The sequence below is a fragment of the Pipra filicauda genome, unplaced genomic scaffold (genome assembly GCF_003945595.2).
Source record: "Pipra filicauda isolate LSUMZ 115617 unplaced genomic scaffold, ASM394559v2 scaffold129_size2064235_pilon, whole genome shotgun sequence".
In the NCBI taxonomy this organism is placed as follows: Eukaryota; Metazoa; Chordata; class Aves; order Passeriformes; family Pipridae; genus Pipra; species Pipra filicauda.
Genome location: NW_024103762.1, coordinates 767,842 through 793,537, shown reverse-complemented (window position 1 = coordinate 793,537; position 25,696 = coordinate 767,842). Strand labels below are relative to the sequence as shown.

Genomic DNA, 25,696 nt, shown 5'->3' with positions numbered 1-25,696 from the left:
ATACCAGCAAGTAGAATTATCAAAGCCAATCAAATCTAATCTCTTCGCAGCCTTGAGGTAGCAAGTGTCAAGATTTTGAACAGTGATTAAGTTGAAGTGATGGCATTTGATTAAGTTTTCCAGTACTTGTGCTATTAGGGTGTTCAGCATATAGGTCCTACCTGAATATCAAATAGTTCCAGTAGGTTTTATGTTGGTTTTAACTTTTTTCGTTTCCGTTTTTTACCTGATTCCCTAGGCCTTCCTGTTAACATAAGGGCAGGGCTGGTAAAAAGCCCTAAGGTAACGCATTTCGTTGAACACTGAAGTAATAAATACTCAAACCGTTTACATTTCAAAGAAATCTCATTATCCTTTGCATTAAAGTAATAACTTCATAACGTCTGATTTGACATTCGGTTTACAAAGTAATTATACAAAAGTAAAGAAATAATAAACGAAGTTGGCATTGCATACGTCATTTCCAAGATCCAGCTATAATTACTGTTACCATGCAGTACTCAACATTTGCTTTCAGCTCTGGAGTTAAGCTATTTTCAGCTCACCATCCACTTGCTGGTGCAAGTTTTGTTCCTATCAGTAATTAAATCCTAGAAATCTATATTTTTCCACGACGATTCTACCCCATTTTTTACACGTATCAGAAAGAAAAATTTTCATCTTAAAACCTTAAAACTGCTTTAGTCTTTGGTAGTTAAAGACAATTTGGAAAAGTGAAACTGATCAAATGAAACTTTTTTTTTTTTTCCAAATAGAAGACATAGAAAATATATCAAACCATACAGACATCAAAAAGAACCACTTTAAATGTGGTTTTATCTACTCATAACTCCACATAGTTTCAGCTAAACACTCAGTTCAGATTATAAATTGATGTCCAATAAAATCGCAGCAGAGGTCTAACTTTGTTTTTATACAAATTCTAATTCTTCTGCTCTGTTCTTAGCAACTGAAGTTTACATTTGCTTGGACCAGGTTTATGTCTCCATGCTGGAAGGAGACAGCACAGAAAGTCCTTCCTTACCCAGCCACCTACAAAATCCACCTTTGGGCAGCTTTCCTCCTATTTTTACCTGCTCCTCACTGACTGTTAATTTTGGGCTGGATCTACTGCACTCTTAAATTTCCTGCAGAGGTGCAAAACAAACTTTTGAGTTTGCCTTCAACCAGTATCAGAAGAAAGGGAGATGTCCTTTCTGCTGTAGTGGGGTTCCTTAATACGTGTGTCAAGCTCTGCATTGATTACACCCTAGTAAGAAGATCTGAGCTAAGATTTTAGATTATGATTTTAGATCAATTTAGAATGATTTTATGAAAGCATTTTCCCCATTAATCTTTCCGCATTGTAACTTAAATGTTCTCTTGATGAGGCAAATTTAGGTTTAATGTGAAAACTGACAAATTCTTGATCACACATACATAAGAAAACAACAGGAATGGGCAATGTTGTTACAAAACTAACTCCTTACCCTTGAACACTGAATTTATTCTGAAGTGCTTTACATTAATTTCATTAATATTTTCCCCAAGGTCAAGTAAATCTCAGACTTAGCCCTGTCTCCACAAAGTCTAAAGAAATTAGGCAACAGAGCTCACCAATAAGCTGCAACATGACAACCTTTAACTTAGTGAAGCAAGACCTGAATACTACTGGGCATTTACATTTATTTAAAGTCTAATCTAAAGAGAACTGATACACTTTAAACTTGAAATCCAAACTCCTTATATAGCACAAACTGTCCCTAATTTTGCATCCTCAACACACAGAGAAGTAGTTGGGAGCTTCTCTACTGAGTTCACTGGAAGCAACATTTGCTTTGCATTCTTTACTAATAAAAATATAAGGTCCATATGAAATCAGCATTAATGCAAAAATAAAAGGAAAACATACCAGTTTCTTCTTCTCTATAATCTGAATTAGTATTTGATGATGTACAGGTGCATTCCATATGCTCTTCTAATCTCACCAGAACTTCTTTTAATTTTGGCTTTTTTCTAACATATTCCACTTTTGCCACCTATAAAATACGATGAGGTACGTACTGAGACACATTAACATGGTTATAGTTCAGAACTGAAGACAGATAACTATATACCTCTGTTTTTAATGTAGCCAAACCCATACAAAACGTTAGCATACTAATCATCCTTTATCTTAATTGTGCATCGTGTAGCTATTTATTGCACAGACTATTTGTTTACTCAAGTTCAGCAGTTTGAAACCATTTGCTTTTTCCCCAAGAGATAAAACAATTTCCCATTCATTTTGGTTTGAAGTTTTAAGCAACTCAGTTTTCACACATATCACAATAAACTTCCACGTGGATTCAAATCAGTGGTTGTTCTTGTGAACTACCACTTTTAGCACAATCTTCTGTACATGTTGTTAAAGGCTGACAGTGAAGGCATTAGACTGGTTTGTAATTCATTTTATTATTTACAAATTGGTGTCTCCGAGCCTTCTGAATGTGAAGTGCTCAACTCTATATAGCCAGGATCTGAGTATCACCTCAGAGAGCAGCAATCCCATTCCTTCTCACTTCCTGCAACAACCTAGGACTTGTTTACAGGAGCTCCCATGAATAGTTTTTAGGTCTAAGGGAACTACCACTTGCAAACTGGATACAGCCTTTGGCCTTACTGTGGATTACTGGCAGGCACACTATTCCTCTCCAGTCTTTCCAATTGCTTCCAAGTGCACTGCTCCATTTATGGGATCCTTACAACAAAAAAGCCTGGAGGGCAAGGTGAGGTTGGAGGAAGGAGCTTGCTGCTGGAGCAGCTCTGGCTACACGCTGGTCTCTCATCTGAAGGGAACCAATGCAGAACAGAAGGACACTGGTCGGGGGGATGCCAAACCTTAGGACATCCTGACCAACAGGTTGGAAGCCAGGAGAGGAGGAATGGTACAGAGGGCAGGAACACTCATGCTCTGGGGTGCTGAAATGGCTTGTGGGCTGCTGGGCACTGACTTGTGCTAAGTGTAATGGGTGTGATGGTTATGGCTGTGCAAGGGAATATGGCATTATGTGGGCAAAGAGAGTCCTGGAGAGTTTGTAAGGGGTCCAGTGTGTAGTTTTGTGTTTAACACTGCAGATTAAGTGATAATCAATTGCTTGAAATGGAAATCACTGAAACGAAATCATAGTTTCTCAGTCCTATTCATCCTTTGACAAAAGGGCACTGCAATGTGGCTGTCCCAGCAAACTACAGATGACTACATATCACATGGATGCATAAATAAGAGAGATGAGGGAGAAGAAGGACAGGAGAGGCTGGTTGTCTCTACAAAAGTTACATGACAAAGCCATAAAGGCTGGTCCAGCCAAAAGCTCCTGATGCTACCAAATAAAGCATCCACAATTACACTAGACTCTCCCAGTCATGGTTTACTTGTGTGTTTGACAGGGATTTAATGTTCCAAATCAACCTTCACACTATGAAAATCATTCCCTTGCCCTTCCAAAACTGGAACAGTGTCACAAAATGAGAGTGGTGGCTGGAAAAACCCATCACATTCCCAGCTCCCAGAAACACTCTTCTGGCTCTCTGGACACAACTGTCAAGGACCTCTGAATGACAGTGACAGAAGCTAGAGCAAAATCCTGGCCTTCTTAAAGCCAGTGGGAGATCTGCCTCCTCCTTCATGGAACAAGGAATTCAGATCCCCGTTCTAGTCACTGCCCCTTGTGTCAACAGGATCTGGAGATGATTTTCATTTACCCAGCAAACAAAACTTACAGAGACAGATGCAATAAAAAAGTATCCACATTAAAAGGTACATTCCAAAACTATCAGATCTCCATATAAACAGATCAGGAGCTAGCCATGACATACAACACTTCAGGTGAAAGACTAGCTATGGGCTGAAGCAGTACGTTTCAAAATCTCCTATCAGAAGCCAACTACATCCAGCCTTTGAACACAAAGATTTGAAAATGTATGGTACAGCTGAGTCATGCGGCATCAAAGGATGACTAATCCTTAAAATTTATGAAAACAAACAGTAATTAAGACACCTCCATCATCAGAGACAAAGAAGGAGACCCAGCAATCATGAAACAGCTTTCAGATCTGCCATGCTTATTACAGCTGTTAGAATAAACCAGTCTCATTGAAAATTACACGCAACAAAAATAAACTGTAATCAAGCTTTTAAAAGTCTGCCCTTGTTGTGCTTGGTTTTCCAAACTGAAAGATACATGGAGTTCCTGTGGCTATTTGGTATTAAACAACACTTAAAAAAAAAAGATAATACTTTGAAGAGGATCATAATTAATTTAAGCAGCAATTTAAAGTTGTTTTTTACCGCTGCAGTTAAAATACAATCCAGCACATGTTCCACTGCCCTCCTTCATGCTACACAAGTTAAAGCACTGTCATTTTGTAAGACGTTGCAAATATTCAAACTGAAGCAGCACAAACCAAACAAGTTGCAGTGTTTGTGTCACCTGTTAACACACACAATGCTGCTGCCACACACAGCACTGATCTACAATGATGAAGGCTGCAGGTCAGATTTACAGTGGGTAGAAACAGGGATAGCTGTGAACAGCATGAGAGCTGGCCTTGTGTACAGATCTTTTTTTCTTCTTTGTATTTTTCTCCCCAGTGTTTATCTTGTACAGTTAGTCTCAAGTGTATTACCCAATGCCTCGAGGTGGTCAGTCCTCCACAAATCAACAAGCTTCTTTGACTTGTCTCTAATGCAACAAAAATAAAAATCCTCAGATCCTCCAGACCCACGAAATGTCACTATGTAAAAACCTTTCAAGAGAAAGGCAGTGAAATGACTGACTAACTTAAATGGTGTATAATCAGTGGCACCATCCTTGCACCACTGTAGACTCCAGGTCTACATCCTGCAATACAGCATGGTGGTTAAGTAAAAATGAAAATAAAATCTGATAAAAATATATGGCCAAATGGAAACATCATGGGAACACATTTTTTTAAAGCTGCTCTGGGAGAGCTGAAATCAGGGACTAACAGCAGGAAAAAAACTAGACTGCAAGCAGAAATGTCCAAAACACCTCTAGCACAAAGCCAAACCTTATTGTGGGCAGGAACTTGCAAGGTACAGAAAGTTCCTCATAACAGCAGAACTCATGTGGTTGACAGCTAAATACTGGTTGAGAAATAAACCCTAAAAGCAACTGAATGAGGATACCTTTTGGAATATATTGCCTCTGTATTATGCATGCTGATATGATGGTGGGAAAACCTGTCTACAAGGAAGACATAAGTCAACAGGGAATAAAGTACTGGGGAGGCATCAGGGCTGCTGTGGGGCCTGGCAAGTCACTGCTCCTGGGAGAGGAGGGCAGGACTGGAATGGTGCCTTCCAGGGCACACCGTGCCAGCTGTGCCTGCCCAGCGCCTCAGAGTCTGGCACCCACCCATCCTAAAAACACATTTACAGGCCACTACTCTGCCAAAATCCTTGCCTCAGAAAAGCCTCAAGGTGCAGGGGCAGCTGAAGCAAACTCGTCACCCCTTGCCAGAGGGAATGGCTGATGTGGGGTCTCCGTGTGCCGTGTCCCTGAGCAGAGCAGCCAGACCCTGCCCTCTGCCAGGGCTCCTCACGCTCTGAGGGCTCATCGCTGCTTTTCTGCCTTCACCTGTATCAGGGTTTCCTTTGTTTCTCCCATTCCTAAACTGACCTTTGATACCAAGTCCTGCCTGCAGGTCCCACCGAGTGCTGGCTGTAATCGCCAGTTAAGCCACAGCTAAATCAAACTGCTGTTTATCCTCCTGACAGAAAGTCACTGAAGAAAAATGTTCTTAAACCTGCAAACATGACATACAGTCATTTTACCTACACGTCCCATTTATTCTGCAAGGCCTTTTTAACCTCCTCAGAGGCTGGGTAGCTCTGCTGAACAACTCACTCTGAATTCCTGCATTTTTTTCCATCTCTCTTCAAACCTTTGAACAACTCCCCAGTGACAGCTGAGGAGCTGCTCCTGCATTCCCTCCCTTCCAGGTCCTTTCTCTGCATCTTTCTCTCCTATTACTGTACTGTAAGAACATACTAGGTTAAATTTCCTCAGGTTAGCTCAACACTGAATATGCAGAAATGGCTGAAGCTGGCAGGGCTATGGCTGAAGGCCAACCTGAGGCAAAGCCAAGGTAGATAGAGTCATTTAGCTCTTCTCTCTTAGTTTGAAAATGAGCAAACAACCATAATGTTCAGCTTGGCTATTTAAAATTAGCAGTATAATCAAGATTTGCTCTGTAACATTAACTATTTTATGTTGCTGTGACCAAAACCACCAAGAACACAACACCACCATGCTCAACACTACAAAAAGCCTCTTCAAAAGACTCAGTTCAGAACCCCTCCAAGAAAAAGCAAGTCTGGTACTTGGTAAGTACTTGATCTCGCTGGGCAGAAGCACCTAATCTGCAGATGTTACTGAAATGCTTTTGCAGATAGAGGAGGAAATCTCTCTGTAACTAACACCAACACCCCTAACTCACCCATTCTTGTCACCATTACTCTACCAGGAGAGAAATGCAATCCTTTCCTTCTTATCAGAGAGCAACTCCCAACCAGCCTCTTCATTTCAGTCTCATTTCTGCAGTGCTGTGCAAGTGCAGCTTGCTACATAGAGATGCCTTTAGGGTCAGGAGGCTGTGCTCTCGTGGGCTCACTCTGTTACGGTGCAAGGCAAACCTACCTTTCACTAACCCACCCCATGAAAGGGAAATCTTAGAAGACTCATTTCAAGGAAGCTCTTCCACCCACACCCCTGGCTTGGAGCCTCCCTACAGCTCCAATTCCACAAGCCCATTAATGGTGCTTCACTGACCAGAGCTCAGTGAAGGCAAAGTAAGGACATCCCCCAACCCTCCAGCCCTTGCCTCACGTCCCAAGAACGGAATGCCCAATGCAAGCACCTCCACTGCTCCTCCCACACTGCCACAGCCATCTCTTAACCTTGACTACAGTGGCCCTCAGTAAGACAAAGAAAACACCCTCTGCTTTCGCCTGTTGGATGATGCAAACCTACTTGCTGACCTTTCTGGATGAACATTTTTCTAGTGTGAATGGGCCAGCTATGATCTCACTACCTTGTCAATGAGGAGGAAGCAGGGAAAGCCTTTTCAATGTTCAATCAAAAGAGAGCTTTTATGCAGTCTGACATCAGGGGAAAACACAAGCCGGCTTTCCAACTGCACCGCAGAACAGCTGAGAAGGCTCTCCAAAACCGCTCCCCCTACCTTTCCAGCGACCCTCACTCTGGGCCAGCTACTTAATGGCATGAGCAGACATTCAGCTCTAAACACAGGATTGGCAAAAGGCTCAGAAAACCATCAATTACATCAAAGCTACAAGAGGATCTGACTCTGGAGGGCATAAATATGGATTGTGTTCTGAGTGTTCTGGTGTGACAGTGGGGTCAGCCTACAACCTTTACAATGAACATCCTGTTCCTGCTTGACCTCTTGTCCTTTTTTTCCCCTGCTACTTAATGACCGTTTGGAGCAGTCTTGGAGCTTGGAAAAAAAAAAATGTCCTCCAAAGCTGGCTGACGTATATTGATATTGCTGGTGGCAATATATTTACACAGCCACGAAAAGCAGCTGCTCAGCTGAGCCTACTTTTAGCTTGTGCCCTACTAAAATGAATGCAAATCTAAAAGCACTACAACCATATCAGCAAAGTGAATGAGGGAAGCAGCCCCAGCAATGACATCCTGCAAAGCTGTTGCCAGTTGGGGAGTTTGCAGCTTCTAGGGGACGCTTGGTGTCCCCAGCAGTGGGGGACTTTGGCAGCCAAACCTCTCTCTCTCATCTGTTGTCTCCCCCATCACTGCACGGGTAGGAAGAGAAGCACAAGGTTGCAGTATCACACACAGGTACCAACAGCAAGTTTGTAATACACATCTCAACTCTTTGCTGGGCACTTCCAGTTGCTTTGTATGTGTTAGTTGCTACACAAAACTAACTGGAAGCTGCATCAAACCCAAAGGCAACAGCACTAAACCCTGAGGCACTTTGCTGTTTAGCTCCTATTTGGAAAGGCTCTCAATTGCAGTCATTCAACTTCCCCAGTTTGTTCTCAACCCTCAAATAATTACTGATCCCAACTTTTAACTCATTTTTAATTGTTTCTGCAAAGCATATCCCACAAAGGAAAGGCAGAAAGCAAGTGTAAAGTATGATTATTTTTGGAAACACCGAGGGAACCTGCTCAGATGTTTCTCCGGTTTATTTGGATGTGAAAACATTTTTCAGATATTCAGAAAGAGAAAGGAAAAAGAAATCCTGCTCAGAGTCATGTCTGCACGTATGAAAAACAATGAAATGGCTTCAGTGCCTAAATTTTCTGTCTAGGACATACAGCACTACGTGAACAGCACTTTTCTAAATAAGAAATCCATTGCAAGTACAGTGATCAGTGTGTTGTGCTGGGCAATTTTATGTTCAAGAGTGTGGTGGTTTCTTTTTTTTTAAAATTCTGCTCTCAAAATACTCAGGGCAACAAGAACAACAAGAACTTAGAGTCTTCACAATATAAATGCTAAGTGTAAGTCTAATCTCCTACACACAGATGTAGATCAACAGTACTTGTTTAAATACTGATAAAAACTAGAACACAGTGAAGCCAAATGAACATAAATATTTCACGTAATATTTACTGGAAAGTTGCAATAGGGATTTTGTCTAATGAGTAAATACAGCATGAAGCTGTTGAGTCTTCTATCCCTGGGGTAAGATAATTTGAAACACATTTTTTCAGATCAAAAGTGTTATGTTGTCAAATATAAAAGCCCAATTTAGGCTGCATAATATTTAATTAAGAAAACAGCATTCCATACTGTGATTTATTTATTTTTTTAAGTCCAATGCCCCTTGAGTCATTTTATCTTCTTAACTTTAAGATCTGTACTGCGAGAGATCATGGGAAAGACACAATCAACTTTATTTTCATTACAAAAGAAGAAAACCTAAAGGGAATCCTGCGAAAATCAAATCCAAACCCAAGATTTTCCAACGATCACGTAACTTGAAAAGGCCATCTGCTCACTCAAAACGGAGAGGAGCATTCTATCTGATCCTGTGGCTGGGAGGATGGACAATGAAGATTCGGGTCATACGGCACAGCCATGAGAATATATATGGAGTTTTCGGACTGAAGAGGACCCTCTGAGGGCTCTGCAGCCAGGATTTGCTCACCTTGACACTTCTGTGGTGTATCCGGGACGGCTGGCATTTCACACTGCTGGTGTTGCAGCAGCCAGTGCAGCGCTTCACCTCCACGCAGGGCGGCCATATCAGGAAGTTGGCCGAGGTGGGATCGATCTGACTCCGAGGTATCTCGTAGATGACCGTCCGTGTCTTGCAGACAGCCGGGATGGCCTCCTCTGCGGGCACAAGAAATTCACACTTCCAGGTGAGCGGCTGCTCTCACCCCACAGCACGCAGACGTTTTGCACCCCCCGTAAGTGGCACCCCTGAGCTGTGAGCTGAGACGGTGTTCTGAGCTCCCCCCAGTTACGGACAAGTCGGTGCTGAGTATTATTTGCCTGCCACTAAACTGTGTGTGTGCTACCCGAGAGAGAAGCTTGACTCGCTCCCAAAAGCCCAGCCCAGAAACGAGGGTTTACAATGGCCTGGCTCCCGACATAGCTCGGAGCACATACCATTAGATAAGACAATCCTGGCTCTTTAGAAGTGACAGCAAGCCAGGGGCTCCTCCAGATTTGATGACCCTCTAATACAGCCTCATAGCGACTGCGTAAGAGTGGCTGTTGTTTTCCAGCACTGTGGCAATCACTGCACACACATGGTATCACACAAACATGCAATACGTGGCAAATAACACCTTAGCGGTTCCACTGATGTTACCTGAGTCATACCCAAACTGGTTCAGCTGGGAGAAAACCTGCACCAGCTTGAACCTTTCGAGATTTGAGTTTCCACTTCCAAAACCTTAACATCCCCACATCAGGGAGTCTGGTCCATCCACCACTCCAAAGGGCAATTGCAATTTTTACTGAAGTTATCAAAGCTTTGTACACGGTGGGTTTTATTTAATTTATTATTTCTTGAATGAGGCAAAGCCACAAGAGTATCATGACCAAAAAATTTGCAGCTAAACCAAATCCTGCTGGGCCTCAGGTAAGGTGAGCCTGCAAATCACAGCTTCAGCCACGTATTATATAGTTCTGCACTACTGTGTAATGCGGTCACGATCCAAACCATGTTATCATTCTCATCCTAGGGACTGCCTAAGAAGTCAAGTTGATATTTCAAAATGGTCCAGCAAAAAATAGCAATCGCAGGGACAAGTTGTTTGACGATAAGTTCTCCAAAGACAGCTTGGATTTTTTTTTTTTTGCCTTACAGTGGAAGCAGTGATAGCTTTGGGTTAGATGTGTCAAGGAACTGGAACACTGCCTGCACTTCTTCAGTTACTTCTGAAGTACAAGAAGTTCAGGCCTGGCCTGTGCCTGTAACGTGAAAATCTAGGCTCAGTTTTGAAAGAGATGCATTTCAATGGACTAAACAGAGTGAAAATTCTTTTTCTCAATCCCCAGCGCCGTGAACTCAGGAAAATTAACGGATCCAATACTGCAAGATAGCTGGCAACTCCCACAAGTTATTGAGCATATCCAGTTCCCACTGACTTTTACGGGGAGGCATTCAACACCTTGCAGGGTAAGGTGCCAAGTGTAGCAGACTGTTTCAGAACCGCTGTTCTCTGGAGGCATTCAATGTGACGAGCGCGCTTGCCAATTCACACCGCAATCCACGCTGACAGCACGCTGCGCTATCGCCGCGTACCACCACAGCTGAGAGCACAAATAGACTGACTCTGAACCACCCATCCCAGATAAGACCATGGATGTTTTCCACAGTCAAATGGGAACGGCAGAACACCCAGGCCTCATCAGATGAACAAGCATCGCATACAAACCCTATGCTAGCATCTCTTTAAATTTATATTCGGGTGCTGTCGGGTCACCGTCGTCGTCGCTCAATAAGAATAAAATCCCCTGTAAACATGCCTGGTGCCCTATGCAATGATGGAAATCAATGTCCCGGCGTTTCCATCAACGGTTTTTAATTTTTAGGATAAGCTGTATTTTTCTTGTGAATAAAGAGTCAAGCTGTTTCCTTTTGTGGAGCTTCTGTACTGAAAACTCTACCAACTGTTGATGTTTTTTAAGGCACACTGCTGTAGTTGTTCCCCACACTATGAATTATACATTGAATATCACAGCATTTTCTAACCGAGGTCTAGCTTTCGAACATGCTGCAACAAGAAAGTGAATGTAAAGAATTTGTGCTTGTCTGTCTCCTATGGACATCCTCCAGAAGACAGCTTCTCAGGCAACGGCTCGTTTTGTGCAAAAAGAAAGGCAGAAACCAGAAATGCCCTTTTTTCCCTTTGTGCATGTCACATTTTTCCAGTGAAATGTCCTGCTTGGCTGACCAAAAGCACCCCCTCTGCTTTCACTCCCAAAGTACAAACAGCTTGTTTCTTACCAATGCTTCTTTTTCTGCGAATGGGCACAGGACGATTCTCTTGCACATGTTTAGCAGAATGAACGCTATAGGATCTCAAGTTTGTTTCTGAAACATCATCATATCCTAGGACAGGAAACAAAATATTAAATCTCAGGTATGTTATTTGCATCAATGTCTCTACAGTGCTGTTCCACACATATAAATCTGTGCCGTTCATATGCACAAGACCAAATCCTACTGCAATTAGTTTAATATATTCCCTCGTTAATGCAATTGCAAGGGCAAAAGGCAGGGAAGACACAGACATAGTTAAATGTCATGTACAAGCATGCACAATTTAATTCTAATATCCATTTTACCCTGAAACAGTGCACGCACTGTGGCAGAGAACCATATCTAAAGTAAAACAGTTGCATTTTTATGTGAAAGGCATAATACAGTTTTTCTTACTGGAAAGGTGTAGAAATAGGAACAATAATACTGCATGTGAAATGTTTCTAACAAGCATTTTGAAGTTCTTGTATGAGGCTACAGTAGAAAATATGGTATTACAGACCCAACAGCAACAATGCTGCCTCTGTAAATTTTCTCTTGCTTGGTTTTCAGGGCAGCACTAGGACAGAATCAAAAGCAAAAAGTAACTAGCATGGGTTTCCTTTTAGCCTCTCTGTTGCAGAACAAATCCCCTGTGAAGTATCCTAACCTTTGGAGGGGCATCTGAAGCTACTGCAGACTCTGGGACTGCATCCAGGCTTGTCTTGTTCCCTAAATAAGCCTACCACATGGGTTAAAGGGCCATGAGAAAAAGCAAAGATGGAAAACTTGGCATTTCATTTATCATAAAAAACAACAAAATAACTGCTCCAACTATTTGGTTTTGTTAAGTGAAGCAGTTCAGGTCGTGTCCCATGCAGTGGGGTTCTGAAAACGACCAGCACAATTTGCAAACAGAGGATCAGGAAGATGTAAGCAAACAGAGGACTGCACACAGATTCCAGTACACCAAAACTAAGGATTTTAGCACTCTGCTGCTTGGAGTGTCCTCTGTAACATCACTGGAGAGTTTCAAGGTTTCACTGCTGGCTCCAAAGAAAACTGTGATGTGCACTAAAAAATGTAAATGGATATCACACAGGACTCAACTACCCTCTCTGCAAGCTACCAAAATCCTATACTCCCATCTTCTGCACTGTCACACTCCCTGCTTCCAGTTCCTTTTCTATACTCAGTTGACTGTGAGTCTGGAACTTGTTTTACTCTCAGCTTTACTAGGAACACACATCATAAGGCTCTGGTCTACAAACCAACCAACTCCTTTTCTCCTCCCTCCAAGAAACCGTGCCCTAAGGAACATGGAGCTTGTGAAATCACCTGCAGAGCCAGGTAAGATGTGAAGACAGCGGTATCTTCAGCACCTTAGAAAGAGCTCTGTGCCTCAGGGTTTATCATCACTTCTTGGAAAATACTATTTTAGGTAGCTAACAGAAGATATGATGGGAGGTCCAAGAGACAGTGCCAGGATCACCCACCGCTCCTGCCTATTCTCCTTATCAGCTGAACAGATCCTTGTATGAAATAAGTCATTGTGAAATCCAGTCTCAATTTACCCAAATAAACTGGCTCCTACTTCCTATGTAGGGTGCCTGTTTCCCATAGATTTTGATGGGAAATTTTGGAACCTGACCAATTATCTGGTATTGGGCCTTATTTGCAGTCCCAGTCCTGTAATGTAACACAGCAATGACTAATGGATTTTATTTCTGCTTTTATTGTACCCCATACTCCAGAAAACTCATCAGTGGGATAAATAAAATGGCTTGCCAGAGATCCCACAGGAAGTTTGCAACTGAGCTGGAGAGTGAAGCCAGGTCTCCCACATCCCATTCCAATGGCACCAGGCCATCCACCTGATCCCAAATGGTGTTATGCAAAATGAGGATCCGTTCTGATGTGTCTCCAGCCCTCTTCTGTTTCCTAGCACTCAGCCACCCAACACCTTCATACTGACCTCCTTTTTGGCAGCTTCGAGTTGTCATAACCTCTCCCTCAATCTGAGGCAATGAAGTGATACTCAAAAGAAAGCAGCATGAATTCTGCTCAGCCTAAGATCCAAGCTAGGCTCAGAGCAAGAAGCATCTCTGTCCACAAGCAAACAGTGTTTAAAAAGAGATTAAACACAAAACTAACACCCCTAATCCCAACTGCTTGGTGGGCACACGCATCCTTGCTGAAAAGAGAAACTGTGGATGCTGCCAGCTGTATGGCAGGTCTGGGCCACAGGTCCTAATCCCACACTCAACACGCTGGCATAGCTCCCTTCTACCATGATGGATTTCTTGCCGTCTTGTTTAAAGAAACTGGTTAGAGTAAAGGACTAGTATGATCAGCTAACCAATATGTTAAGCCATGTGCTTATATATAACTGCTCGACTCAGCTGCAATTTGCCACATTCCATCGTCATGTTTACAAAGCAAAATGACACGTTGAGGACCATGTGTTGCTTCTAAGATGATTTTTAAGGTGAAGAAGGCCCCTGGCTCATACTGCATCTCGCTGTCTCACTACATATCTTAAACATGTATATCATTTCCTAAGTTCATGTCTCTTCTGTGAGGGTTAAAAAAAAGAGATCTACAAAGCCAGCACAGCAGACTGCAAAACAAGTTCCAGTCAAACCTCAGTGCATTATGCAACACAAATTGTATTATTTCTATCGACACAGCATCCATGTTGGGTTTTTCTTAATAAACAGAATTACAGAGCACATGGCTGGAGCCAGAAGACACTAAAATGCTAAAGGCATTTGGCATCCCCCTGATCCCCACAGGCATTTGGAAGAAATTCCATTTCCCAGTGAAGTCAATGGGAAAATCATTGCACTTCAAGCAATCCCTAAGTCAACAGGAGTCTTGCCCAAGCAGGACTGAAAAATCACCCAGTTAGTTTTGAAACTCACACTGGACCCTGGATGTATGGCCAGAAGACTTACTTTTATTTCATCTAAACTACAATGCTACAAATTGCACTCTCTAGTTTGACTTAAGGAAGGTTGATACCTAATTTGCATCAGTTTTTCTCCCTAATGTACTGATTTAGTTGCAGGATAAGGATGAGTTCTTAGCAAAGGAAATGGGAGTTTATGGGTGCTTAGCGCCTCACAAAATGAGGCTCAGAGCAGAAAGCCTAGAAACGGGTGGTTCTTAGTTTAGAAATCGAACACTGCTTGTCACCAAGCGAAGATGGAGGATGCTGCACAGAGCCAGATTAATGCAGCTCTCTTTTAACGTTTTAATAATAAAACAATGTTTTCGTGGCAGCCGATCAAGAAATTTCTCTGTAATCTTTTATGTACTGACAACATATCAATGATGGGCATAAAAACTCTCGCAATTAGCCTTGGTCAATCCATTAGTGTAGCTGAAATTGTTCTTTTTTGTCAGATTGGCAATTTTCCACTGGGTCATGGAGTATAAATCACAGAGTTTCTGTGACGCTGCCAATACGTGATTACTCTTCTCCCTGAAGAAGCATGTGGAAAGCATCCTAAGATTACTGCTATTTTATATTTATCAATTTATACTTCTGCATTACCATCTTCCTTCCAAACTACTTTATGTGAGGTACAACCCCCAATACATGATGCAGTCTCAACACAAACCCTCCTAGACGTCACTTTGATGTGCATCCAGAAAGTACAGATCCAAGACTTCTAGTACCAACAGCAGCAGTTTAAGAAATTCTCATTATCTCTTTTTTTTTCAGGAATTCAATGTAAGGTACAATAAACAGAAATGGTCTGTCTTACAAATCGGTCCTAGAGCCAGAAAGCCCAAGGCAACATCAGACTGTTTGTTTGATCTTTTTGGCTGATTCAAAATACGCCCTTCTGACATCCAACTGCAGAGATAGACGTCATTAAGTTTTCAACTTTGATCTATTGAAGGGAATATAAGTAACAGCCTGCAAGATCCTGTTTTGTTTAGTTGGTTTTTTTTTTCTTTTACCTAGATGTGATCAACCATCTGTAAAGGAGGAGGAGTATTCCCTCATCTGTCTCAGGAAAAACACAGGACACACATGGCAGATGCCCTCCTCTCACCATGTCTAAAAGGTGCAAGGAAAGCCAACACACTGCACTGTAACATCCTCCATCTGAGCACCACACCAAAAGCCACAAAGTCAACAGCAGATTTTCCAATAGATTGAGCTCTGCAGCAATCTAAGGCTTCTCCGTGAAAGTATTACTGCTAATTTAGAACATTTCTCCACTTAACAAAAGCTGCTCTGCTGGTTCTTAATCACAGGCCGTTAAATTCACATGGCCTAAGGGGACCCTGCGGTGGATGCCCTTAAACCATGCAAAGAAGCACACTCAGCCCTGCCTTTCCCCACGCAGGGAGATGACTGGGGGAAAATCTGTTCCCGGCGGGAGGCAAACATAATAGGTGATGAAATGAACTCTACCTCCCACAGGACAGACTGGGAGAGGTGAAGCGCGAGGAGAAAAACCACCCTGCTAAGCCGGAGAGAACTTCACAGGCAGAATATGGGAAATGCCCCCGTTTCGGTGGTTTAGTCTGCTCGTAGTAAAACTGTACTCTGCACACTAGAGCTGCCTACTTCCTGGGGCTGGGCACGCTTTCTCCTTCAAACGGGGTCAGACTCTGCTCTCCCTCATGCCAAGGCAATTCTGCCACTGCCGATGGGTCCCAACCACAGCAAATTAATACAAGACCCCTATTTTCTGATGTAAAGAGAGAATTTTCACGTTGCCTTTTTGGACATGCAGCACTGGGCTCTGACAAACTGGCCTGGATTTTCTTTTTTGAATACAATGTTGGGTAGTGTTTTTCTTTAAGTAATATGCCAGATGGTCTGGGGGTGTGGTTTCTAATTTTATGAAGGGGGTTATCAGTCATCTCTGCGCTACAATATAGAGACCAAATCTGTCAGAATAGAAGAAAAACCTGCCCACTCTGACTTACAGAACTTACTTTTCCAATTAAAAATATATGTTTTGCACTGCAGGAGAGAAAATGACTGTTCTTCCTTCATTTTCCACAGATTCCGCCTTGTTACTCAGGAATATCAGACATTTTCTGCATGCGTGCCTGATCCTGCAAACTCTTAGCCTACAAGATCATTCTTAATTCTCAAGTCCACCCACAGAGTTTAAACAGGGCTACTCACATGCAGAAGGACTGGCAATACCATACACTAAAATGAGGGAGAGAACAGTCGCTGGAGTGATTTTGCTCTGAGCCTGAGTTTAAAATGAGTATATGCTATAAAAGAGAAATATACCTACTGTACGAGCCCTCACTGAACTAGCCCTTCCCTAAAGGCAATTGCAGCCCTAAGGAAATGCATTTCATAAATATCAATTTATCAAGGACAACCAGAAAGCATTTGATTTGCTAATTGAAGCTAATACTAAATATAGTAAACAGGCCTGATCCTGTTTACTGAAGAAAGCATGGCAATTTCAATGTTTGATTAGTCACTCTGATAAGCCCTTAGTAAGAATTACTCATGACAGTAAAGCCCGTGGGACTGTGCCCAGAAAATGCAAATGCTGGTAGTAAAGACAGGTTACTCTGAAAAGACCCAATCGTGCCTGTGCAGCTCAGAGTGCAGCTCAGCACATGGGCAAAGGGAGCACTCACATAAGCAAGAACCTGGTGAAAGGCTGAATATTTTGGTTTTATTTTTTAATATTGTTTGAGTTCATGTCTTAAGGAATTACTGTTTCATGTTGAAATAGTAAAATATTTATGTGTCTTGTTTCTCTAATGGTTTCTAAACTGACAAATTGCAAGAAAACAGCAAAATGAAATGGTAAACTCGTGGCTGACCTCTTCCATTTTTGGTCTTGCATCCCCTGGTTAATATTCGCCACGAGGTAAATAATTATGTTCCGAAATAAATTTCTCTGCTCCGTCTACCAATTTGTTCAGCTCCTGCCATTGCTCCACTTGTCTGCTTGATTCTCTTGCAATGGAGCCACGTGAACTTTTGCTCTCCTTCTAAGTGGTATTTAAAAATGAAGCATGTGCTTCTTACACTGAGGTATTTGAAAAAATAACGTATTCTGGTAGCCACAGAACCCTGACTCAAAGGCAGAAGCAGCATGCATTATTTTAAAATGTGAGCACTCAGATCCAGCCCTTCTGCAACAGCAGCCAACTCTACTGAGTTCACTGGGAAAAAGATTTTAGCAGTAGTGCACTTGTCTGGTCCAAAACAGCCTTCACTGGGGAAACACGTACTGCATACCCCTTCCCTTCTTTAATTGCAGTGATAAACAACAATGATGAAGCACCACTCTCCAAAAATACTAAACTGATGCCAATCGGGTAAATAGTAATTAGCCTCTATGGTAAAGTGTCCGTGCTTCTAGAGAAATATTCCCATTTTCAGTGTAATGGGAAACCGTTTGCTCCCTAATCACATGAAAATTGAAAGCTAAGCCTGCAAAATAATGCATTCCTGCTCATTAATAGAGCACTGTACAAAAAGCAGTGAGTTAAAACTCTAGAAGGATCCTGCAACACTGAATGAAGGTGACTGAACCTGGCACAGACTTTACAAAAATACACAGCATATGGTTTAAAGGGAGATGGCCCAGTACCAATGCAAGCAAGAACTCATTCATTTTTCTCCATGTTTGTGCTTCAGCAAGATGCAGGTTTCCCTTGGGCATATCAAAGGTGCCGGGTTTCTCTCTCAACTGAGGGAAGAAATCATCAGGAACAAAGTGCATCAAGTGAAACCAAATGATAAGAAGCCCAGCAATACAGTGCTTCTAGATCTGATTTACTGCTGCAACGATCTGTTTAACTGCACGTTCTCACTACACCCATTTGCATGCCTAATGATGCAGAAAATAACCCTGCACTATTTTCTTTTGGAGAAAAAAAAAAAAAGTGTATTTTTAAGGGTAAGCTTCATATGCAGGTTCCTGTTTAAAATCAGCGCGGACGGTTTATTTTCCTTTTAATAAAGCCCAGCGCTTGAAGAGACATTACTTCATTCATAAATATTGTTTCAAATATTTTAAATACCTCTAGGACAGTAGTTTAAAGATAACAGAGCATTGCAAGACCCAACAACAAACCTCAGGGAAATTCCTCTCTCCGCTTGAGAGACGCAGAGGTCTGAAAACACGGGGGGTCACTGGGTCCCTCTCCACCCTGAACCCCCCGAAGTTTTAATTCCCGATCGGCCCCTTGGCCGCCGCCTCCCTTCTGAAAAGAAGCCCAGCACCGAGGCCGGGTCCCCGCACGGGTCTCGCCCCGAGGTGCGGGGGCCGGAGCGGGGCGCGGGGCCGCCCGCGGTGCCTCCCCCCGGGGCGGCGGCGGCCGACGGCGCGGAAGGAAGGAGGACGGGACTAATTTACCTACGGAGTCAATCTCCAGGAGGCGCTGCAAGTCGCGGATGCTGTGGATCTCGCTGTGCGCCAGCCGCTCGATGAGCTCCTGCGGGATCTCGGCCTCCTTCAAAGACACACACACCGCGGGTCACCGCGCAGTCCCCGCCAGGCGCGCCCGCAGCTCGGGGCGCTCGGCGCGGCGGGGCTTTGGGGGTTCAGGGAGGGCGCGGGGCGTTCGCGGGACGCGTTTGGACTAAGCAGGAGAAAAACCCACGCACATACACACCCACCCCCGCTCCACGGAGCGCTCCCGCCGCCCCCGCCTGCGCGCCCGACTGCGCCACGGCTCGATCCCGCACGGCCCGGCCGGGGCGGCGTGTGCCCGGCAGCGATGTGCCCCCGCGCCCCGCTCGGCGGCTGGAGCCCACCCCGGGCAGCGGCTGCCCAAGTTCGCCCGAGCGGGTGCCAAGTCCCCCGCGGGCGCGGGCTCCCCCGACCCGGGGAGGAGGAGGAGGAGGACCGCGTCCCACGGGGCCGCCGCCATCCTACCAGCGCCCACGTCGCGGCTCCCAGTGCCAAGCAGACCCGGTCCCGGGAAAAGTTACAGCCGCCGTGCAGCGCCGAGCACCGCGCTCGCCCCGACCGCGGCCACCTGTAGCAGCCCCAGGACGCGGCTCCGCGCCCCCTCCGTCCCCAGCGGCCGGGCAGGCTGGCTGGCTCTCGGCTGCTCCGGGGGAGCTTCGCAAACCGGGGAGGGGCGTTTTGGGGCGGGGGGGGGGATTCGCCCAACTTCTGCCCTCGGCACTGGCGGTGCCCGCGGTGCAGCGCCGGGCGCCGCGGGGGCGGCCGCGCCGGGCCGGGCGGCTCCGCGCACCCTCGGCTCCCACACAGCCGCAGCCCGCTGGCACCCGCGGGGCGTGGATATTTTACCATGCATTTATAATATATGTAATATATGTATTATATACATATATATAATTTTTTAAGGGCAGCCAGTAGCCTGGGAGCGGAATGCACGGTCATTCCCCTTCGCCTCTGCCATGCGTGAAATGGCAACTTGCTCCCAAGCCTCGGCCGCGCAGGGCCCGGGGCAGGGCAGCGCTGCCGGCGGGGCCGGGGCGCGGGGATGCCCGCGGAGCCCAGGTGGGCAGCCCGCTCCCTCCCCGCTGCCCTCCGCCCCGGCTCGCCCCGACCCCCGGCTGCGGCCGTGCCCCGGGGACCGGGAGCGCAGGGAGCCGCTCTCACCTACCTCGGAGAAGGTAAAGGACAGGTAGCCAAAACCTATCAGCAAAACGCAAGCCCAGGTCCTCATCGCGGTCTAGTGCACTTTAGACACGGAGGGAAGGCAACGCTGATGGAGAGGAGCTGCAGGCCGGCTCCTGCCGCGCAGAAATTCAGTACCATCCCTCAGGGGAAAGGCAGCGGGGTGGCTCGGGGGTCCTCCGCATCCAGGGGTGGGTCGGGGCTGCCCGGGGCGGCGGTAGCTTAATGACGGCGCGGCCGCTGTTTGTACGTTCCCCTCGCTACGGGAGCGTGGCTGCTCTCCCTTCTGCCGCTCTCGCTCGCTCCTCTTGGCTCTTAGGACTAGACCAGCCGGTACTTCTGCATATTTGCTTAGATCAGACCAAAGTGAAACCCAAGGAGTCGATCCGGAGCGCAGCCGAAACGCCCATCACCTGTCTGGGGCGGCTGCCCCCCTCTCGCGGGCGGCGCTGGGGCCGCCTCCCCCCGCCGCCGCGGCCGCGCTCCGCGCCGGGACCGCGGGGCTGCGCTCTCCACCGAGGGCCGGCCCCCCCCTGCCGTGCCTGCCCTCCACCCGGCCCCTCCTCGGAAAGGGGAAAAATCAAAAATCTTTATTATAGATACGGAGCGAAATGTTTCTCTTGCCGAGAATGGTCCCGCTTCCCTCCCCGGCGGAAGGGGGGGGGGGGGCGAGGTCAAAAATAATAATTAATTAGGAATAATAGCAGGGAATTAAATCGGAGCAGTGTTGCAGGATCTCGCGGGCTGCCTTGGTGCAGTTCCTGCTCCACTTTGCACGGGAGAAAAAGAGAGGAAGAGGAGGAGGAAGGGGAAAAAAAAATATATATATGCAAGAAGGTTTAAATCCCAAGGGGATCGGAGACGAACTGCAACTCCAGGCGGAGAGAGGCTCCGGGCTCGCTCCGGAGCAGTGGCCGGTCTGGAGGGTGGCCCCGGCGAGGAGCAGCATATACCGCTCCCGCCCCGCCGTGCGCCGCCCCCGCCCCTCCTCCCGGGTGCTCCGGCACCAGACCCACCAACAACAAGTCGTGGGGGTGCCGGCAGCTGCGGCGCCTGCTCGAGGGCGAGGGGGCTCTGCCCACTGCGAGGGGAAAATAAGGAGCCGGCGGCGGGCAGGGGCCGGGGGGAGCAGGGCAGCCCCCGCCGCCGGCCCTCTGCGGCACCGGGCGGGGAGGCGGGCGCTGCTGCGCAGCAGCCGGCGTGTAACCTGGCGGGATCGGCCGTGTGCCCTGCCTTTACATAAGGCACAGCGGATCGCCATGGCCACGGAGCGATCGTGTGTGTGTGTGTGTGCGCGCTTTCTTACCGTTGTTATTATTTTTTAGGGGGGGGGTGAAGGGGCTTTCCTTTTGCAGAAGGGGAGGGGCAGCAGAGCGGCGGAGGGTTGTGGTGTGGGGGTTTTAACGTTGCTGTTGCAGCGCAGCCTTCACTGCGAAGGAGAACACGCACACACGGAGACACACGCACCCCTTAAGGAACACAAAATCACCCCCAAAAAGAACGAAGGCGGGGGGGGGGGAGCGGGGGGCAGCGGCGCCCTCCGCCCTGCGGCACCCGGCTGCGGCAAGCGCGGGCGCGGGGCTCCCCGCCGCGGCCGCGGGGACGCGGCGCCCCGGGGCTCCGCCGCAGCCGGACCCACCCCCGCAACCGCACCGGCACCCCGCACCCTCACCGAGCTGTCTCCGAACCCCGCAGCCGGCCCCGGTCCGGCCCCGCTGCTCCGTTGGCGTTCCCTTCGCATCCTGCCTCCCCGCTGCCCCGGCGAGAAAACTGCCCCCTGCTCCCCGGCGCAGATTGGCACAAGGTGCCTGCTGCACCCTGACATCTCCCTGAACTCATTGTGATTTAAATAACAGGCCTTTCTCATCTAAACAAAGCTTCTTAATAGCAGATGCAAAGAATTCAGCTCATCTGAAAATCCAATAGCATTTAAGTGGATTAACTGCAATAACACAACTGAGGAGTGATACTATCCTTCATGGAAGACAATAGACTGTAAATGCACAGCCAGGGAGACTTATCCTTTCATCTCTGAATTTCCTTCAGCATTTCAAAAGCGAATGCTTTCTAGAAGCCCTGAAGGGGTTTGCACGCTACTGGCTTGGACATGCTTCTAGGAAACAACCTGTGCTTTAATGGGCACTTTGCAATTGCATAGAAGTTCCCACCAAAACAGAAGTGGCCTTTCAAGTACATTTAATTCTCTCTCATGATGTCATGTAGGCTCACAGGGTGGTCTCCAGGACCACAAGGGGGGGAAAAAAGGTGGGGGTTGAAAAGAGAGAAAAGGAAAAGAGATGTAAAAGATTTGGAAGCACTTTAAAAAGCAGAATGCTGCTACTTTTTTTTTTTTTTTTGAGACAGAAAATGCTGAGCCAGTGTGGAGCCATTCTCAAATGCCTCCTGATATAAAAAAAATGACCCGAGTGCCACACTGACACTGCAGCAGAGCCATCCATGCAGGGCAGGAGGAGGCAGAGCAGGGCAGGGCAGGGCACTCTCATAGTGCCATCACTTTCTTACATGGCAGAAGTAAAAAGTGATGACTTCAGTTAAAAAAAAAGTCTCATCTGCACTTATCATTTGCTGGGGTTAAAGAAACAATTCTTATGCTCTGTGTTGTCATAGTAATAAAAAAAAATAATTACCAAACAGTGAAAGAGATTCTGACAGTACTGGCTGGCTGAGCATTTACTCCTCTCCTTTCTTCCTTGGTTGGCTAGAGTGTTTGGGATCAGAAGTGCTGGGTATTTGTAGCTCTTGCAAGTGATCTTCCACTGTGAAAACCAACAAAGATAACTCCTGCTTTATCTATTGATAAAAAAAAAATCTATTCAGTTTTGATTTTTCTTACCTTCCTCTCATTTTACAAGAGACTACTGCATCAGCATCTTTTTTAAATCTGTCATTGTGGAGCTCAGATAAGCATCTTTCCTCTGGGTCAAGTTACAAGTACAAGCTACTTGGAGTAGCTTTTAACATTAGACTGTTTATGGGGATCATTGCAAATATTTGATAATAATGCAAAATATGTAAGATCCCAGGAGAGAGCGGAGACCAGGGAACATAAATAAAATTCACACAGATTCTGCAAACAACTTTATACTTGGGTTGTGTGTTTGCTTACAAAACACATTTTGTCCTTGTCTGTTGTTTGATCTAAAAATGTGTTTGTGCCCCGTAGGTCCCTACAAGCACGCAAAGGTATGGCTGAGTGAAAAACATCACACCAGTGCATGTTTGCTTCAGCGTGGCACCTTCCTGCAGTCTGCACATCTATCACACACGTGTGCGCCAGACATGAAGCAGCATCTTTTATGTAACACCTACAAGCCATGCATGAGGAAAGAGTGACAGGATGGTAGTTATAGGTTTAAAAGAAAATCAGTACAAAGAACAGAGCACCAGAATATTAGGTTTTGCACTCCTTTATTTATCTGAGAGCAGCAAGCAAGATATTGCCTTGTCTAATTTAAAGCACGTACTGTTAGAAGTCCCTCAAATGTGAGGAATTATAATAGAATTACACCATGACAGAGCGTTGAGAAGGAGGATTCCCAGGGTTTGCAAAGCACTTGGCATGGGGGAAGGGATGCAGAAGCTCTTTGACACAAAATGAAACCATTTCAGTGTCACCAATGCTTTCTTCGAACAGTGTCACCTGAAGCCAGGGCGCCCCAAATCAGGCTTCCAGCACCCACTACAGAGCTCATTTAAATCTCTGCTGGCTCAGTTGTTAGAAACTCGGGTCAAGCCATGTAGCTGGACCAACTCATGTTTCACAGACGTGTGCCAGGCTGCCATGCACAGGGGTTGTGGAAAGGTCACTGGGAGAAGTGCAGTGCAGGGATGGGCAGCAAGGTGGGCACTGCGTTACTTGGAGTCAAGTACCATGGGGGGCACTGGGCTGGCTCCAAAAAGGTACCTTCAGCCTTTGACTTCTGTTTCAGATGTCAGGCTGAAACCACACTTGCTTGGCTCTCCTGACAAGTCTTGAGGTTGCAAGAGGAATCATTTCATTGCATTTCATGACATTGCTGCTGAGGGAGTCTTGGGAAACCTGTCTGAGTGTTTTTCAGACTTGATTTTAGTGGGGATTTTGCCTCATAAATAGTCCAGTTAAAATTAACAGAACAATGAATATGGGTGAAGGGTTTTGTTGGAAGGGTGGCCTGTTTTTATTGTAGTGTTTGGGGCTTTTTTATTTTTTATTGGGTTTTTTTGTGTTTGGGGCTGGTCAAAGTGGCTCGGTATGTTCTACAGGATATATCCCACCACAAGAGCTGAGAAAGGACCAGGAGCCAAGAGTGTCCTGGCTCTGGAAAGGGACCAGGTCTCAGGTCTCAGATTTGGACCTGCACTGTTCTGTGTCAGTGCCACACAGTGTATAACGAAGGAAAAAAGTTCAGAACATAAAATCCAGAAAGCTGGACAGGAATCTGACCCACTTTGGGTAGTTCCTCTCTAGTTTTGAACATTTTTTTTGGCCTGTAGCTTCAGAGGGGCATGTGGCCATGGTGGGGAGAGGTTGTTTTCCCACTCTGCAGCTCAGTTCCTGCCTACCTGCATTAACAGGCACGAGGCTGGCACAGGTGCAGATGACATACAGGCAAGGAATTACAAATGCAGAAAGCACTGATGGCAAACACGCCATTCCCTTTCCTGAATCTTAGCCCATAAAGAGCAACAAGGAAAGCTGCAAGAAGAACAAGCAAGGCAGTTACTATTCCAGCTGGTACACCTACAAACATGATTTCCTTCTTTCTCAGCTCTTCCTTTTGGATCCTTGCACTGGCTCTGTCCTTCTGGCTGAGCTTTGTTGTCTTTGAAACTTTTGTTGGTGCAGCTTTCCAGATGCTTTCACGGTTGATAACTTTCTTAAATAGTCATGAGATGCAAATCTGCTACAAGATTTCAGCTAAATGGAGTGATCAGAAGTGGTGTGGAAAAGATTTATGATGTCCTTTCCCTAAACACAGAGGGTGGCTATGGCCAACATCCACCTACGTGGGTTTACTCTTAAAGCCACAATATTTCTGAAGATGCTTTGCCCTACAGTGAATGGGGCAGGGTCCCTCTAGAGCTGATCCTCCACCCAAAACTGCCCTTTTGACTTCAGAGGGGGTTAGACCCAACTCTCCCTGGAGAAATGGTTTGGTCTAATAGCTGAGAAAGACAGTTAGTAATGCTCTTGTTAATGTGCTCTTCTCTCCCCCCTCCCCAGCTGCTTCTTACCCAGGAGGTTCAGCAGCACAGCCGAAAGCAAGGGGCTGTTTGACCTTCCCTGCTGCTGGAGCCACTGCTGAGTGACACAGTTCACCTTCAGGGCTGGAGCACAAACTGGCAGCCCTGCCAGCCTGGGTAGCAAGATACCATGTTTAGGCATTAAACTAGGGCACTTGCATACCAGCACTGGCCGCTATTTTGGTGGGTGTATGAAGCTGATCCCTGCTCCCCACCCCTGTGGGACAACAGAGCTGCTGTGAGTGCAGGATATCCTCTGCCTAGTGGATAAACCTAATAAAATGGGCTGTGTTTTGTCAGGAATACGTAGTTCATCCAGCTGAATGACTGTA

General features: G+C 46.0%; 1 protein-coding gene across 4 annotated transcripts in view; it reads right to left on the bottom strand.

Annotated features, from left to right (window-relative positions):
• PDGFA (platelet derived growth factor subunit A) overlaps positions 1–21,279 on the bottom strand; it is a 36,079-nt gene extending 14,800 nt beyond the window's left edge. The window contains exons 1-6 of one of the 4 annotated variants that reach the window (XM_027726193.2): positions 20,107–21,277; positions 18,885–18,981; positions 11,503–11,607; positions 9,187–9,374; positions 1,892–2,018; positions 162–244 (exon numbers count right to left, since the gene is read on the bottom strand). In XM_027726193.2, coding sequence (XP_027581994.1) covers positions 189–244; positions 1,892–2,018; positions 9,187–9,374; positions 11,503–11,607; positions 18,885–18,981; positions 20,107–20,169 — 636 coding nt within the window. In that variant the 5' untranslated portion in view covers positions 20,170–21,277 and the 3' untranslated portion in view covers positions 162–188. Of the gene's footprint in view, positions 1–161; positions 245–1,891; positions 2,019–9,186; positions 9,375–11,502; positions 11,608–18,884; positions 18,982–20,106 lie in introns of all 4 variants that reach the window. The other 3 variants (XR_003541683.2, XM_027726191.2, XM_027726194.2) reach the window with 3 other exon arrangements.
• Between the last annotated feature and the right edge of the window lie 4,417 nt (positions 21,280–25,696).